Source organism: Dendronephthya gigantea, unplaced genomic scaffold (assembly GCF_004324835.1).
Source record: "Dendronephthya gigantea isolate DGI-Jeju-01 unplaced genomic scaffold, DenGig_1.0 000094F, whole genome shotgun sequence".
Taxonomy (NCBI): Eukaryota; Metazoa; Cnidaria; class Anthozoa; order Malacalcyonacea; family Nephtheidae; genus Dendronephthya; species Dendronephthya gigantea.
Window position 1 is genome coordinate 291356 of NW_021163104.1, and position 19283 is coordinate 310638.

Here is a 19283-nt window from a genome sequence, read left to right on the forward strand (position 1 = left end):
TTTTGACATCGTAATAAAGAAACATGCATAAAACATAATGTAGTCTTTTTCAGAGCCATTGTTGCATGAGACGTTGTATACTGCACATAATATACATCTTCGCGTTGGAAAACAAGTGACGCCGGGCAAATAGAATGAGTTTTGCAAGACAGCTAGAAAATTAGCTTCTGAATAAAACCGTAAGTACTTATGCGAGTTTTGTTAACTTTAAACTAAAGTTTTTGTCATGATTACCGAAAAAACATGCGCTATTTTATATAATAATTCTATACCACGTACCCAGTGAGCACAACGACGTCGATTCAACGTTGAATCGACGTCACCCAGCGACGTCGAAACGACGTCGAAAAAGGTTCGAAAACGCAAATCGAATCGACGTCGATTATTCGACGTCGAAACAACGTCGGGTTATCGACGTCGAATCGACGTCTGCAATTTATGAAATTTCAACGTCAAAACCAAATCGAAAATGATTTGAAAACGCAAATCGAATCGACGTTAGATTATTGCCTTTAAAACAACGTCCGTGCATAGGATTTTAGCTGGATTTTAAAATGCATATAAAAAACATAATTGCACTGACTCTATAGTTCAAACAAATTTTATTCAATTTACATCACCTTGTTTAAATCTACAATATACTTGATTTGAAATTAAGAAATCAAATTCGAAAAATTGTCTCAGGGTTTCCTTCATCTCTTTCTTAAAATCTCGCCTCAAAATAGTGCGAGAAGAGTCTCAGTATTGTAAAATAAAAAGTTTTTGGACACTATAGACCATTATGGAATTGGACATTATGTTCAAGTATGTTATCTTTCCCCTCATTCTGAACAATCTTTTCATCATCATATACACGCAGCAACAGGAGGGGCATTTACTTGTGATGACAATTTGCGACTTGCGATTTGGCCAACCTTAAAAGTTGAGGTGATATTGTTTACTACATATGTGGTCCCTATGTGTACGCTTACCCCATATATTTGTTATAGGTCTGTGCTAGGCCGTTCGCTAGTTTTTTAGTAAGCTTAATGATGTAGCACGTTGACACTTCTGTGCTTCAGTTGAGAAAGGCAACTGGCAAAGGGAGCAGCATAATAAAAATCAGTTTATTCATCTAGCAAAGGGCCTATAATAGTACGCAATTTCAAAAAATCAAAGCAAATAGCTAAATCGAATCCCGTTCAACACATAAAGAACACACGACTAACATACGGAACCATAAATATGGTCTAAATTATCAAAACTAAGTAGCGGATTGAATTGGATTATAAATGCAATTAGTTCTGGCGTCAAATATGGCGATCTTACTGTATATACAAAGTCATATTAGAATGAATAACCCACGATCACACAACGTTGAAACATAAATTAACACAATCTAATGAGCAAGTATCGTTATTCGTTTAGCTGAACCATTTATAAAAGAGAATCAAAGAGTTTGGGCAATGTTTTAAACGTTTAAATTTCAATATAATCACGATGTCACGATCGCGTATTCATATCTCGCGATTCATGGCCTTTATCATGGCAATACACACTGTAAAACTGACTCTCACTAACCTTTACTGCTTTCTTGGATTTATGCGAAAGATATCCAACCATTAAACTTAGAAAATCCTGTGAAAATATCCCGAGATATACAGCTACAATGTTTCATATTCCGTTCGCGACAACATGTTTCAATTTTCAAATGGACGCGCTCAATTTGACCTTCCCGAAATGCACTGCGCGCACTCTACCAACGATGCATGACCGATGTTGCTCCGGGGATGCCCGAGGTATTTAATAATGGTTTTAAATAGTCTGTTACATAGAAATTAATTTTCAACACTTCTTAAAATCGCAACATTCGTCCTAACTATCTATCAGGAATGATATTATTACCATTGCGAGTCTTTGCAAGCTGGTCCTGTAAAGTTTTTATATAACGTCGAAACAACGTTGAATAAACGTCGCGAAAACGACGTCGAGAATAGGTTGATATATCGACGCTTTAACGACCTGACAAAAACACATCATTACACTGCATATATGATGTTCACAACACTTTCCGAATATTGTTGTCAATCCATATACAATTTAAATGCGGCAAACGCAGCAAACTCTAGTTTTACCTGACGTCGAAACAACGTTGAAACAACGTCAGTTTGCGACGTCGATATGACGTCGTGAAATCGACGTCGAAACGAAGTCGATATTGGGTTGATCGACGTCGCGACCAAAATTCAACCATAAATCAACGTCGAAACGACGTCGTGTGCTCACTGGGTACACTATCCTGATAACTGATGATAAAAAACAACACATCGCCAGCACTGCAATAACTATAAATTGTGTGACAGCAGAATAATTATATGACAGTTACGATAGAGCTTAAGCTACTTGATATTCGCTATATTAAAAAACGAAGTAAACATAATTTGTTTTTATGCTGTATTGAGCGGGCGTTTTATGAACTCTCACAGCTTTAGCTTGTTTTAATCTTATAAATAGATCATAAATTGTTCCTATGTTACCACTCATTCACGAACTGTATCCAGTATCCGTGTATATTTAAATAAATGCTGCTTGATAATTTTCCTTATTGTTTTCCAAATTCTTTATTGCAAAACATTTATAAAACAACTTAAAGAAACCTTTGTGAATAACAATTATACCAGCATCCGTTGTTGCACTGCTTGCTCACATTCTCATAGAAATTTATAGCCTTAAGCCTAGCGCACACTGGTGCACTTAACACGCACACACGTCACTCGTGACGATTGTCACCTGCACATATTCCTCATCTGCGGGGACCAAATTGAGATATTCTGTCATTCGTGTCGTAATATCCAATTATCAAACATGTTTAATATTTTCTAACACGCGTGACAAATGCTCCAAGTGAGCGCTGAACAAATGCGATTAAAACACGCAGCAAGGAATATGTAAATGTGAAATACAATAAATAACCTTAAAAGTATAGAGGAACAACGCTGTAAACTGGTTGCTGAAGCCATTTTAGAAGACAAACTGGTAGACATATATCCCGAATATCCGTGTATTTACAATGTACGCTCGCGAGATTTCAAAAACAGAGATCTACGAGAAAAAGCGTTTCGTCCATCCGTCGTTTCGTCCATATTTACGATTGGCTACCCTTAGGCGTCTCCGGCGCCGACGCATAACCAAAAGGAAAAGGAAGAGCAAAATTTCTTCGTCTTCAGACAAATAATCGTCACTTTCATACTCCATGTTTAGTTTGTTTATTGTACAGGGTGTCCCAAAAAAAAGTCCCCGCTATTGAAATGAAGCTTTTGTTGGAATTTGAATGCATGATCAACGCAGTAGTGTGTAAATAGCATATTTATTAGGTTGAGGCATTCAAATAAAGCGTCTTACTTTCAATTGGGTTTATCATAATATTAAGGCAATCAGATTCGAACAAAGGCTTGATTTCAATAGAGGGGACATTTTTGGACCAGGAACTGGTCCCTAACCGCTGCTAATCTTGTTGTTGTTGTTGTTAGGGGCGACGATCTTTAAAAAAAACCCTAAGGCTCTTTCATTACTTGTTTGATCGGAATGAAACTTGGCACAATTATTTTAAGCATATTCCGCATCGATTGACGGAGTTCGAATTTTTACTTTTGACCTTTGAAGCAAGTTACAAGCAATTCTTGATATATTTGCAGCAAATAATATATACATATCATTAATATTCAGCCTATACAGTATATAAGTAAACGGAAACGATTAGAAATACATTGTCCTCTCCATTGTTATAAATACAATGCAGTTCAGAAATTAAACTCGGTTACGCAGTTCCTGGTCCCTATAGTACGATCGTACTTGTTTTGGGACACCCTGTATATTTCGCATTTACATATTCCTTGCTGCATGTTTTAATCGCATTTGTTCAGCGCACACTTGGCGCATTTGTCACGCGTGATAGAAAATATCAAACATGTTTGATAATTGGATATTACGACACGAATGACAGAATATCTCAATTTGGTCCCCGCAGACGAGGAATATGTGCAGGTGACAATCGTCACGAGTGACGTGTGTGCGTGTGCGTGTTAAGTGCACCAGTGTGCGCTAGGCTTTAGTCGATGTTAAGATCACCTATACGTTAAAATTTGAATTATTTTGGGGCATTGGAAATTACATGCCTTCAGTTAAATCTCAAATTTATTTATCAGCACATTATTCATCAGATTCCCCGAGATGCAATTCAACGGACTACCTCTCTGTAAGCATTTATATTACCATGATAATAAAGGTCCGGGTCACTCTCTGCATGAGTATAATATGTGCAATTATTGGGAAATTTTAAAGTTAGGCTAGTTTCAGACTTCAAACTTTTCATGTGCCGAACCCTAATGTTCTTGAGCTGAAGTATTTGTTTAAGTTCATTTGCATTCTATTCAGCACATGAAAAGTTGACGTGTGAAACAGGCCTAAATTAGGGCCTGTTTACATTGAGCCAGTCATCCCGGCCAGGCGAGGTGAAACTGCATTATTATAATGAAAAACTAAACAGGTTAAGCCATTGATGTGATGCGCCTTTTACCTCGCCTAGCCGAGATAACTCGCTCCATGTCCACAGGCCTTTAGGCTGACTTCATACGTCGCATTTTGGTCGCGTCGAACGCAATTCAAACAATGGATAATGAGATGATAAACCTCATTAAGCTTCATTATCATCTCATTATCTATTGTTTGAATTGCAATCGACGCTACCCAAAAATGCGAAGTATGTACAGTCCATAGCAATAACAAATAAACACTGTAAATTATTGATATACAGGGTGAGTAAAAAAACTGACACCTTTGAATTAGTCCCAAACTTATGGCTGGGATTTGACAATTCCCATGTATACAATCAACAAGACGTGGTTAAGAAAGTGTTTAAACCAATTGAAATAATCCAACGTGGCGCTTGTGCTAGAAAAACGATTTGATGAAACTGTTTACACAACAAACTTTATGTTTTAGGTTAAGTATTATAACTAATTGTTAATGATTTGATATGCTTCGTACACCCATGAGATATTTTAGGCAACTTCTGTCACATTACAGCCGCTATGCGGCTAATTTGAATTTCAAAGGTGTCATTTTTTTATTCACCCTGTATTACGTACGCTAGCTGACAATATAATACAATGCTGTCAAGGATTTCAACTCCTATGAACTTGCTTAAGGTATTGGTTTCTTAGATGAAATACAGGAAAATCCCGCATAATACCATTAAACAATACTATAAACGAGAATATGAACAGGTTTCAAATTGGAAAATATGAGCATTAATTTCACCCGACAACGTAAAGGGACAACGCAAATATTTAATGGTAAAAACGGCAGCATCGAAGCTCATGCCCTTGCAGTGAAATATAGACAGCCGTGTCGGTTTTACCATCGCACAATAGTCTCTATAAGCTTATAGTATTATCGGAGTATAGTTTAATTAACACTAAAGTACATTGGATAATTATTTACCTTATCGCACAGTACATTTCTCAATTCGTCGAGCACAAGGGTATAATATTATTGCCAAAATCAACAGTGATTACAAAACCTCTCGATGACATGTTTTTATAGTCTCATAGATATAGCATGAGTTGCTTGAATTCTCTTACAAAGAACTGTCTTCGCGGGTCGGCTGCAAAACACTGTCTCTGATCGTCTGATCGGTCATGATCTACATGGAGTACATGCAACCATTACATGGTGTCACTGAGTAAAAACACTGAACCTTTCATATTTAAATTTGCCGCATAACGGCTGTAATTTGACAAAAGTTGCCTGAATTGAATAATTAATCTAAACAAAACTGTAGAAATTTGCATGGAACTCAACGACTCCAGCATAATTTAAACTGAACGGCAGCCAGACATGATTCAGAGAGTGTTTTGTGAAATGCACGGGCGAACGAATCTTCGTGCTGAAAGAAACGACAATGCCGTAGCCAGCCTGACAATTTAGTCATGCCACGCTAATATTTTCGTGTTCATTGACTGTGAAACAGTGAATTTCTAAAGAATTAAATAATGATAATAACATAAAATTTGCATCGCATGATTAAATCGTCAGGCTGGCTACGCCACTGAGAAACGACGGTCATGTTGATATAAAATATTCAGTTGAATTCATTTATTAGGTTTAATTTCAATATGTTTAAGGTTCTTACAGACGAGCAATTTTTTCCTATGACATGTACATTTGTACACAAAGTTGGTATGTATATAATTATTTAAGGCTGGCAACTCTCTCACAAAAAATACAACTGATGCATACATTAATACCATCGCTTGAAACACAAAAATTACGCTAGTTTCTTGAGAAAAAACTAGATACAAAACACCTTGGATATATTTACTAAATTTGTCTCTCATTTTTAGACTTGAAAACAACATAAAAATGCTTAAATTTTGCAAATAAAAAGTGTATTTTTATCGAAATTTTTTTAAACAGAGAAGGGATGCAATTTACTCGACAAGGCCAACTCGATGACGGAAAAATAACTTCGTAATTTTCCGAGCTTTCAACAGCGAATCAGAAATTTGCGTACGATTTTCCGATGATGACGTTTGTCGAGTAAATTGCATCCCGCCTCTGTTTAACCAAATGTCGATAAAAATACACTTTTTATTTGCAAAATTTAAGCATTTTTAAATTGTTTTCAAGTCTAAATATGAAATTTAAATTTAGTAAATATGTCCAAGGTATTTTGTATCTAGTTTTTTTTCAAGAAACTAGCGTAATTTTGTGTTTCAAGCGATGGTACTATTCAGTATGCATTATATTTTTTGCGCCGAGAGAGTTGCTAGCCTTAGGATAATTATATACATAAAATGGCAATTGGTACCCGCATTAGCCTATGATGGAGGTCGTCAATATTCAATATGCAGCTTGCACTTAAATAATTTATTTGCTTTTTTAACATGTATGTAGCTATATTAGCTACTGTTCCTCCGATTTTTACCCAAACAAGCTGTTTCAAATAAATTCCTCAAATAATTTCCAATCTATCTTGATCACAGTTGTGGTAAGTCATTTTAAACATTAAAATTTACTTCCATTGCCATTGTTTCGATAGATATGCATTTTAGTATAATAGAACGTATCCTCGTTGATTTATAAACCGTAAGAACTCTCCGTTTGAGAACTTTGCTTTAGAGACAACATTCTCCCTAACCACATTATATTTAATGCTCGGCGCTATACGACTATTCATAAACTGTCAAATAAGAGACGTTGATGCTTATTATGCAGCTTGCACTTAAATAATTTATTTGCTTGTAAGTGTTTATAATAAGAATAAGAACAATTTATTTGCTCGCATGCATATCAGTATTTTGCTGCTGTTCTAGGCAAACCAACTGTTCAAAGTCCTGAAATAATTTCCAATATATCTTATAACCAGAGTTGTGGTAAGTCATTTTTAACGTTAAAATTTTCTTCCCACTCACTTTTTTCTGCAAAATGTGACCAAAATTTTGTGTTAATTTGGGAGTATATAGGTTATAGATGCCTTTATAATGATCGAAGGGTTACTAGCAAGCGGGTTTTCTGCGCAAAACAATACACATACATACGCTTAATTTTTTTTGTGGGATAAGGGGTTTGGGGGAAGCATTCGATCTTATTGGATGTAATTCATTGTGGTCATTCTCTCATCACAAAATTCTTTATTAAATGGCCGTTAAATCGGTGTCTATATTCTCCCAATTAGGACTACCGTGTAAACACGCTACATGCTAAGAAAGTATAGCTAGCCTCTAAGACATCAACCTGACCAACCGCACGCACACGCTAGTTGAACAGTATATTACGATTCGACTGATCTATGATTACAATGACTTAGAGCTGAATCTATGGGCTTGAACGTGACAATCAGAAGCGCTTTCCCCCAAGCCCTTAAAAAACTGAAGCTATTTTAGATGACGCATTGAATATTCTTCATAGTTTTAGATTATTTCATGATCACGTCGTTTAAAAATTTAGTTTGTGAAATAAGGGCCCAAAGTTTGCTAGCGCCATTAGGGAAAAATAAACAAACTGTATCAATTAAGCATGCAAACTTCGTGCTCACGAGAATGATCGTCAGTCACGAGTTTGGCTCAATCATGTCGCACAATTAATCTCCATCTTGGCTAAACTGACATTCGCAAAATATCTGGCTATTGCAGCGCCGGTTAAATATGTGTGTTATGACTTCTAAAACCCATCATGGGTCTTTAAATATTCATTTCTTTTCAATGACCCATTGTATTGATAGCCGTCGTCGTCGCATTCGCGTTCTACATGCTTAAGGTCCCTAATAACATTAACACACATCTCGATCTAGCTTCGCCATAAAACATGTCAGTGTAAAACTTTAAAATATTTATGAAGGTTGATACAGAATTTTTTGAAACAAGTGAAAAAAATGAAATTATTTTTTATTACCGTATACCGTAAGGAAACGTTTAAAATAAAGTGTTGAAGCTAACACATGCAATCTTTGTCTTTTGTCATAACTGTCAAAGGCCATAATGCATCTCATTGAAGCGCGTGTAAGTGGTTTACGTAACTATAGCAACTTAATTGAATTTCCAAATTTTCACGAAGCACAGGCAACATCATATGTCACGATTATTTTATATTGGTCTTTTCTTGGTCATAACTCGTATGAAAAATATCTTCCAGAATTACCGAGTCAGACAAGAGACGATTTAAACGATGTTTGTATCGGCCTGCTTGAGCTTGCTGTTGCTTGCTATTGGAAACATTTCAGCAAACCAGTGTTCCCCGACGAATTACGACATAATCATCAGAGGTGAGTATTGTCGAAAAAAGTGAGAGGAAAAATTAACCATTGAAACACCATTTAAATGTTTCATATGGTGAAATCAGTCCAGAATAAAACACATAGTTTTAGTTAAAATTTGGAGATTAAAATATTTGTCTTTCAAGAATTTTGTTGAAATTTTTAGGAGGTCCATCATTGCCTGCGGATGAAATAATATCAAGACACAATGTTACATCGTCAGATGTCATGTTAGGATGTCACACTCACTGCAAAGACGAAGACAAATGTGTTGGATTCAACTACAGAACAACAAAAAATGTCGAAAATTGCCAACTGACCAACGTTACTAGAAAGCAAGAAGAAACGAAACTAACCGGAGATTGGATATTGATGCGAAATGTTGAAGCAGTAAGATTGATAAATTAAATGGTGTTTAAGAAAATATAGAAAACATTTTCCGTGTTTCTATACAGTTATAGAAACACGCCTGGGAGTTAGGGAGAGCGAGAAAATATCAGTGGACATAGGAAGAGCTATTTCGAGCTCTTCGCACAGCTTTCTGTTCTCATCACACAAGAAAATATTGTTATTATTAAATTATAGTAATATATTTTCTCTGTAACTGTGATTTTAGGTCAACTCTTTATAAAATCTCTTTTTTTCTTATTCCCCGGATATTGTGACCGAATATAGCGGAATCAAAAAAGTCATTAGCGTTGGATGGTTTTGTTAGGTCTGCGCATGCGCAAAATTTAAATGAGTGGAAACCGTTAATCAGCAGCTTTCTGATTAACTGAGTAAGAAATCGGTATTTTTTTATAAAATCGTTTTTAAAAATTTCACCAAACAAATGGAAAAAATAATAACAGTTGCAATGAAAATCATCTTGTAACATTTATGAAAAAGGGTTGCTCTTCAAGAAAAAAAAAGCGAAAAAGGTTTTACGCTCTATAATGTAAAGGTTTGAAATGTTTTAAATCGGTACGTTTCTATATTATTATGTAGTTGTTCATAATATTTCTGTGTTTGCTATTAATGTAGTTGTTCATATGTATAACTATTTATGTACTTGTTCATATTTCTGTGCTTGTTTTGTGAAGAGGGATGCAGTTCATTTGTATGTGAGCTTTATACGTCGTTTTCCAAAGTCATATTGGGCTATGAAAGGCTTTTACACCATCGCTTTAATTTATTGTCTCGAAGATTTCCTTGAATATCATTAATATATAATAGTATAATTTCTCGTGTAATTAAGGATAATCATGGATTCGTGAGTCTTTAAAGACAATTAATACCACTCGTCCTTCGGACTCGCGCTATTTTGCAGCCTTAAAAAAACCCCTCGTGCTTGTTAATCCGTAATGCACTCGATATGAAACCATAACTTATACTAATATATTAATTAATGTATAAAGATTAAAATCATTTTTTTATTAACTGCTGTATTTTTGTGTTAAATTTTGTGTAGGCAAGAAAGGCGGTTGAAGAAGAAAATCGTACCAGGAAATCAGGTAATTTGCTTTAGAATTATCACAAATATCATAATTTTAATTGAAGTTAATGAGTTCACGGCAACCAGGTATATAATCCATCGTAATTATCGCTACTCTGGTTTTAGTAAATGAAAGTAATCACCACACAAAGATTAACTTTCACGACCCAACGTTTCGACACTCCGGTCTAGTGTCTTCATCAGGGGTGATCTGATGTTGAAACTCGGTTTCTTATAAATTATACTCTCAAAATGACGTCATCTATTAATCAGATGAAATATTCTTTTGGCAAATAGCTTCCGTCATCCCTATTAAGGGCACAAAGACTCGCATTAATATGCCAGGCTTCCAAACAACGCCTTTGCCATAACGATCATTAGTGGTAATGACTTTTGAATCGTTCCACGCAATGTTATGGTTAGTTTGACACACGTGTTCCGCCAAGGCTGATTTTGAACTGTCTAGGTTCGAAACGGCCGTTTGATGTTCTTTTAAACGTGTGCCGAACTGGCGTTTTGTTTGACCTAGATATTCTTTCTCGCAATCACCACATGGTATAGAGTATACAGCATGAGTTTTCTGTTTAGTCGCTACGCGATCCTTGGGTTTCGCGAAAATATGTCCCAATGTCTGAAAGGGTTTTAAGGCAACTATTCGAGTCTTTGTGCCCTAAATAGGGATGACGGAAGCTATTTGCCAAAAAAATATTTACATCTGATTAATAGATGACGTCATTTTGAGAGTATATAAGGAACTGAGTTTCAACATCAGATCACCCGTGATGAAGACACTAGAACGGAGTGTCGAAACGTTGGGTCGTAAAGTTAATCTTTGTGGGATTACTTTCATTTATTAAACCAGAGTAGCGATAATTACGATGGATCATAATTTTAAATTTTGGAACATTTGGAATATCATTCGGAACAAAAACTACGAGAATATTATTATGAACTAAATCAATTTATTATAATATTATGGAACGAGAAATGTTTTGAATCTTCTGTCAATATGCGCCAATTCAATTTCAATTTTTTCTTTGTGGGGAACAAGTTTCCAGAGGAACTTGTCAGTTAATAAACAGGGCGGCTAAAATGCGTATATGCATGGATGGTTTGGTTGCTTTAGTTTTTTTTCCTGAGCAATTTTAAGTTTAGAATGTAGACAATTTTCTGCGTTTTACATCATTGGGAAAGGTTCTGGTTTATTTGGGATAGTAGGAAATTTAAAGTTCATGCCTGATGCACGGACAATATTAATTAAAACATGACAAAATACGGAAACTGCAAAACATAATCTTAATAAAACACAATCAAGATACACACGAACTGGTCAATGTGTCAATGGCCTGTTATTTTGTTGAGCAAAAAATAGCACTTATAGCCAAATATGGGGTATTTTCAGCCTAAAAATGGCATACTGAATATTAAGGCATTGTCAACATGGAATATCTTATTTTGGATAAGGCATATCGCATTGTGTTTAAAAAAACCAAAAGCGCATTTTTGGTATAAACACCCCCCCTGCGAAGTCAAACTTGGCAATTGTACTAATTCTCTCTGATGCTCTCACAGAAATTTCTTTTTTGCCTTAATCTGAAAGCTGAACCCAGAGAAAGGACGGAACGTTAAAAGCTATTTTATTTTCATTTCCAAGAAAAAAAAATTGAAGAGGTTTTTAACCCGTTATTATTGCTTTTATTGGCCACAGGCCACTAAATTGTTAGGATATAAATCCGTATTTTCCAGGTCTTCACTGCGCTGATTTGTATGAAAAGGGAAAGAATAAAAGTAGAATTTATGAAATTAATCCTGATGAAAAGGGAAGTTTCAAAGTGTTTTGTGATATGACAACATCAGGTGGAGGATGGACTGTATTTCAACGTCGTCTTGATGGAAGTGTTGACTTCTACCGAGGATGGCAAGATTACAAACAAGGTTTTGGTAACTTGAGCGGAGAATATTGGCTTGGTCTTGACAAAATACACACGATGACAATTATTTCACAAAATGAACTTCGTATCGACATGGAAGATACATCTGGAAACACCAGATACGCTCATTATGATTTATTTAAAGTCAGCAGTGAAAGTGAGAAGTACAAGTTGAATGTTGGAGGTTATAATGGTAAGCATTATACACTAAACTGAGTCATATTCCAATAAAATTATAAAATAGTCCAGCTCTCTATGCAATAAACTTTGCAGTGAACCATTAAATCCTGCACCTTAAATATTGTATAAACTATAGGAATATTATCAATGAGTGATCCATAAATATACTTTAAACGAGGCATTTTTTGTATCAACTCGAGAAATGTAAAATATCTCCATTTTGAGAATTTGCAAAACTTTCAACAAAACAAAAATCGCAGGACACTCGATTACGTGCATTAATTATTGCCCTCCTATTCATTCTATAACCATTTTTGGGGTTTTTTTGCATTAATTAAGGTACAGCAGGAGACTCGTTGAAAAAACATGACGGTATGGCTTTCAGCACCAAAGATTCTGACAATGATATTGGAAGGGCTAACTGTGCAGTGTCATTCAAAGGAGCCTGGTGGTATCGTGCTTGTCATGATTCAAATTTGAATGGTTTGTATCATTATGGCGATCACAAATCGGACGGTGATGGAGTCAACTGGAGACATTGGAAAGATCATTATTATTCTCTGAAATCAACATCAATGAAGATACGACCACGTGAATTTGGAAAGAAGAAATAAAGTTGTTGAAAATTAAAGAACTAAATAGACATAAGGTATACTTTAAAAAAAGTTTAGTGCACTAATACGTATCTTGTTAGTTTTTCAAAATATTTAAAATAGATTCTTTTCCTACCATTAGCCTAACCCGTAGTTAATATAATATACACAGTTTGGAGACTAAATATAAGTACAATACAAGTCATTAAATATGTTATTGTCCAGGTTTAAGCAAAAAATGGTTCATTTCTCGTCACGTATCTATTGTATTTTAGCGAAACGTACCAATGGCATTCGTCTTGCAAAGCTCATCAACCTGGATTTGAAAAATATGTTAATGATCGTTTAATGACGAAGAAGAGAGTAGATGCAGGATTAAATTTGCGTGCCTGATATTTCTACAATTGAAGAGCCTTGTCCCAGAGTTAGTCAGCGAAACCTGTTAAAATCTTTAAAATCTAAACCTAGATTAGTTAAACCAGTGTTAGCCGGCAGATTAGCAAGTTAACAAACCTGGTGAGGTACGTGAGTTAAATTTAGCCCATGGGTTAGCACGCTAATCCGTTTTGAACAACGCAATAAATTATAACCTCACGGGATAAAATTTATAAGCCATTTTAGCTGAGGGATAGCCTGCGTTTGAACAACCAGCCTGTGAAGGTCAAAAGAGGTTTAAAAGAGGTTTTAGACATAAAACCACTAGTGCGGTACGGCATGTAATCCCGTAGCATTTGTGAGCTAAAACTTATTTTTTAACTTTTTCGAATTGATTTGAGGACTAACTATAGGAAAATGATGGGGTTCAAATTTTCTTGGTACTTACCTCCCTGCTGTGTGTCAATCTATTTTTCGTAAAATGATCCTGAGGGATCCGTTTTAGTTGGTAATTTCCAAGATGGCTGCCACCATCTGAGAGAAACGGTGAGTGCATTTTACTTTTATTTTTAACTTCACGAATCATTAACAAACGTTTAATATATGTAAGAATATATTTTAATGATCCCTGAGTTAATTATTAAAGTATTTCACCAGGAACTAACAGTGTAGTTGTTAAATCATTGATGAATAAATCTGCATAAATAATGAAATATATTTTAAAACGTAGTATAAAACTCTAACACTATGTACTATTATTTATGAGTTCCCTGTTCCTATGCTACTTTCAGAACCCATTATTATTTCTTCACACAAACTTCGAAGAACACTTGGTGGCTAAAAACTTTGTAAATGGTGTTCTTTCCAAAAATAATGTAATAATGTAAGTTAATCATACCATTTTCAATTGAAAAGCAACAAGTTTGTATTGTGTGTATAATTTTGTGCTATTTCATTTCTAAGTCTAAGATGTGACGAACAGTGACAAGGTACTGAGCAACCATGTCTAATATGGACAGCGTGTGCATAATTTGTAATGAAGGAGCTACCTCAAGCAAAAGACTCGTAAATAATCCTAACATGATTGAAGATCTTTATAATTGTTGTAACGAGCGACTGTCCCTGGGTCAAACTGATGTCAAACCACTTATTGATCGTTTAGCTAGATTGAATGACTTGGATCGTAAAGCTGCATGTTACCATAGTGAATGTCGGAAGCCAATTGTTAATAAGAGTGTCATTGAAAGACTCAGAAATAAGAGAGTCTTGTCCAGTGAATCCATATCATATTCCGTACAAGGTCCTGGGCGCCCTTCCAATGCCACTACATGTTCTTGGCCAAGACGAACAAAAACCATCCCCAAGGCAGAGGTGTGTCTGTTCTCGGCCTGTAGCTTTTGTCCTAATGACAGTACAAAAGCTCTCCACCGCGTCTCTTCAGACAAAATGGGTGAAAACTTCTTAGAGATTAAGTCAAAAACACAGGATGACCAAGTCAGAATTTGCGTGTCAGAGCTAGAGGAAGCTGGCGATGCCTCTGCACTAGAAAAATACTATCACAGAAAATGTTTACGGAATGCTCAGCGCACTTTTAAACCAATAGAAATGTGTTCTGTTAACCAGCTCATACATTCTGCTTGCGAAGAACAATTGCTTTTATCCGTCCAAAACTCTCTCATCGATGATGATGCAATTCTAAGTATGGCCGAGGTTAATAGTACGTACATATCGATTTTGAACAGGTATCGTGTACAGATTTTTGAGACGGCAAACTACCGTAAGTATCTAAAAAAGCTACTTGCTGAACGCCTACCAAGTGTACAGTTTGTTAAATCTCTGCGCAAAAATGAGCCTGATAGAATCGTTCTTCCAAAAGCAGTTAGCAAAGGAATAGAACTTCGGTCCTCGCTATTGGATAACAATGAAACGATTGGTCGTTTGAAGAACACCGCAGATATTCTACGTAAAGAGATGATGCAACACAGAAACTGGTCGTTCAACGGAAGTCTTAAAGATTTCCAAAACCCTCCACTCCTTCAGTTTTTTCTCAGCCATCTCCTATTTGGTCGCCATGTTCTCAAAGCTTCAGGAATTCGCAATGAAGAAGTGGATAAAACTGTTGATGTGGCTTGCCAGTTTCTTATCCAGAATTCTCGAAGTGATCGCCAAGTGAAACATCAGCCGAAGGAAAACACTGGTTTTCTGCAGACTACTCCTCTCGATTGGTCTGCCTCTTGTAATTCATTCTAGAGTGCGCGAAAAGAGCCTTATCAACAACCTATCAGAGGTGTACATTGGGAGTAACTACAAGAAGGTACTCGACCTCGAAAAGCGCGTTGAGCAAAGTGTTCTGCACCGGATGAAGGAGACTGGTGGATTTTGCCTGCCTGATTTTGTCAAGAAAGGAGTTAACATCTGGTTCGCGGTAGATAACATTGACCTTTTAGAAGACACGCCAACTGGCCAGAATACATTCCATGGCACGGTGATCGTAATCAATCAGCAGGCGGAAGATGGAGAACCTGTCAACCCACCGGTTGTTATCCCAGACAAGCTTCCTTCGCCGACACAATCCTTTCACATCAATTATCTGCAAGAGCAAATAATCAAACCTAAGCCTTGTCGATTTGAGGCCAGCTTGTTTGGTAAGCGAAAGGATATAATTTCGAATGACTTCTACCATACTTGGGCGCTTGCGAACTATTTTGGTACTGATGACGATGAAATCACGGACAATCGACATGTGGAGATTGAAGATGGATGGGAGATTGAAGAGGGACGGGAGATTGAAGATGGACGGGAGATTGAAGATCAAGAACGTGAAGTCGATAGTGAAATGGCAAGAAATTTAAGTGATTCTATTCTGTCTGTGAATGATCCAATCCGTAAGAGAAAGAAGTTAGCAAAGGAAGACGTTATGCCAACTTGGGCTGCTACTAAATCTCTTCTGCTATCCCATGCCTCCCAAAAATGCATCTTGACCAATTCAGAAGTGATTTCTCCACTTTTCAAGACCTCTCCCACAGATTATACAACTCTGCACACTGTGTTGATGTTGACAGAGGGAATATCTGCTCATTTGGTTGGTCCTGAGAGGAAAACTCTGATAACACTTGACCTAGACCTTTATAACCGTGCCCTCCAGATTCAACAGACAGTGGGTAACACTAACTGGATCCTTCGAGCAGGCGTTCTTCACATTGTGTTCGCTGCACTGCATGCCCTTGGTAAAACCATCGACGGTAGTGGCATCGACACCTGTGCTATTGAATGTGGTATATACACATCTGCAGCTCTTCGCAGGATATACAGTGGCAAGGCTTACAAACGAGGTGTTGAGTACCACATTACAACTAGCTTGGCGATCATGATGATGAGGTTTGAAACATTTTCTTCGGCACATCTACCCGAAAATATTCGTGTCCAATGTCGTGCGTTAAAGAAGGCTCTCCACCAACGCAGTCCAGAAATGATAGAGGTCTACGACCACATCCAGTCATGGTACTCTGCAAATATAAAACCACATGAAGCTAAAGAAGACAACGGAGATCTTGCCCAGTTTCTCATGCAGTACCTTGAGCAGGTGGACAGTCTCTTACACATTATCAATGCTTGCCGCTCAGGTGATTGGGAAGGTTACTTAGCTGCGTTAGAAAACAACATCAAGTACTTTTTCGCTCATGATCTCCTAAACTATGCACGCCTTATGCCTGTCCACCTTGCACAGATGAACGCTCTGGAGCAGAACGATCCAGTGACATGGCAAGCGTTAAAGGCAGGAGAGTTTGTTGTTGCAAAATCAGAGATTCCCTTCACCTGCCGACCAGACCCTTGAACAAAAGATCAAAGGACTAAAACGTCATGGCGGAATGGTAGGATTAAGTCAAGATGAAACTGGTCTGGACCGACTAGTTACCACCACACCTCATCTCGCTCGGATCGTTAAGCAGTACCTCAACAGTTTTCCTAAAGAATCCAGTTCTTCTCAGCGCAATGAACACTATCAGCTTTCGGGATCTGTTTCTATACGGTCCAGAGAAAACGCTCTAAAGCTCCGTCACTCCATCCAATTGCATTGTGCTGGAAACCCGTTTAAAGAAAGATCTCCTTTGAAGAGCTTGGTTTTATCAGTTCTTGTGCCAGAGGATGCAAAAGACGATATTCTGCACTTTGGTGAGAAAGGTCAGAAACGCTTTGAAGAGTTTGTCCGTGAAAGATTGCTGCCAACATCAAAACTCTCCGTTTGGGACAAAATGAAGAAATTCAAACTAAAGAATTTCTCCAACTGGATGGCAAAAGGTAAAGTCCGCGTCGGTGACAAGGTGTTCAAGGAACGGGAAATTACTCGGCAGCGAGGAACGTGAATTACTCGGCAGATTTCTTATTATCCAATGAAGCCGCCCGGAGCTTGTTCCCAAACTGGAGGAAACTATTGGAAAATATGAGATGTCAGTGGTTCCACGCTCGCTGTGCGCTGTGGATTGGTCTCTATATATTCCCACTAACAAAGCGAGTCTGATGCATGCTTTTGAAGAAGTCAAAGCTGACTCGCCACTTGAATCTGCCACTCCTCTCGATATAGCACCAGTAACAGGCCGCTTACCGCGAGTTCTAATTGTTGACGCCATGGCTGTGGTTCAGAGTATGAAGAAAACACCGACCATGAAGAATCTTTCTAACCTACAAGAAGCGTTCATCAAGCGTATCAAGGGGATGGTTGTTTGCTATGATGAATGTCGAGTGGTCTTTGACTGTTATCTAGATCAATCGCTGAACACGCAGGTCCAACTTAGCTAAGTTTCTCCCACTCGTGCAGGCTCATATTGTCAGCGGACAACTTACACAAATTGAGAGCAAGGCGTAAAACGAAAAGCTTCTAATTTTTCATGCGAAGACCGCTGGAAAACTGAGCCCTCTTTACTGGGAGAAAATTTGCCGAATATGACCAACGTGGAAAAACAAGACCCGTCAGAAGAGAGCAGCAACGTCCATAGAATTCCAGATCCATCCAGAGATGAAGCTCACCATGCCTCTCAAGGAGATTTTGTCTTCATCAAAGACCAAGAGTAGCCTGACATCGATGTTTGCTCAGGGCTTGCTAGAAAACTTTTCCAACAACAGTGCATGCAAATTAGTCCTGGTGTATGGCACTAAGATCAAAGGGCAAGATTTTGAAGAAGACCATTCGCACGAAGAAGCAGATACATTAATTCCGCACCAAGTCCTGGCTACTATAGCTGACGGTCATTGCCGAGAAATATGTGTTTGGTCACCAGACACTGACGTCTTCGTACTTCTTATCGACCTGGTCTCCCGTGGACGCCTTGGAACTAACAATCGCCTTAAGTTTTTAACTGGCAAAGGCATGAAGTACAGAGTAATCGATGTGGTTGAACGAGTACGAGTCGTTGGAAGTCATAAATGCTAAGGACTTATTGGACTCCACAATTTCTCTGGCGCTGACTGGGGTGGAAAATTTGTGGGTATTACCAAGAAGACCTGGATTGGTGCCTACATGGAACTTGATGAAGATGATCCTTCCATCAACTGCTTTCGGGAACTTGGTGAAGGTGTTATCCCAACTGAATTAGTTGACAATGAATTACCAACACAGTTTAAGGATTTGGAGCAATTCGTGTGCCGTGTATACTGTTCGAAAGGTCCCAAAACTTTACCAGCGCTACGGTGGGCACTGTTTCGTTCCAAAAATTTAGAGGGAGAAATGTTACCACCAACTCGGGCTGCATTATTACCCCACATTGTACGTGCAAACTACATATGTATGCGTGATAAATAATACCCTGTCAATTGTCCATCTCTTCCACCTATTGAGGAAAATGGGTGGAGTTTAGACGGTGGAGTTTACGTTCCCGTGAGGTGCCTGACACCTCCCGCACCTAAAGCTGTGATTGAATTAACTAAATGTTCGTGTAAAA

General features: G+C 37.5%; 1 protein-coding gene and 1 pseudogene across 1 annotated transcript; both read left to right on the forward strand.

Annotated features, from left to right (window-relative positions):
- Window positions 1–8710: 8710 nt before the first annotated feature.
- Window positions 8711–13334, forward strand: LOC114533784 (microfibril-associated glycoprotein 4-like). Its single transcript, XM_028555380.1, has 6 exons — window positions 8711–8803; window positions 8961–9184; window positions 10245–10287; window positions 12015–12392; window positions 12719–13028; window positions 13248–13334. The coding sequence occupies exons 2-5, from the start codon at window positions 9023–9025 to the stop codon at window positions 12991–12993; spliced, it is 858 nt and encodes a 285-aa protein (XP_028411181.1). The 5' UTR covers window positions 8711–8803; window positions 8961–9022; the 3' UTR covers window positions 12994–13028; window positions 13248–13334.
- A 1008-nt stretch (window positions 13335–14342) lies between these two features.
- Window positions 14343–17191, forward strand: LOC114533781 (annotated as a pseudogene).
- Window positions 17192–19283: the final 2092 nt, after the last annotated feature.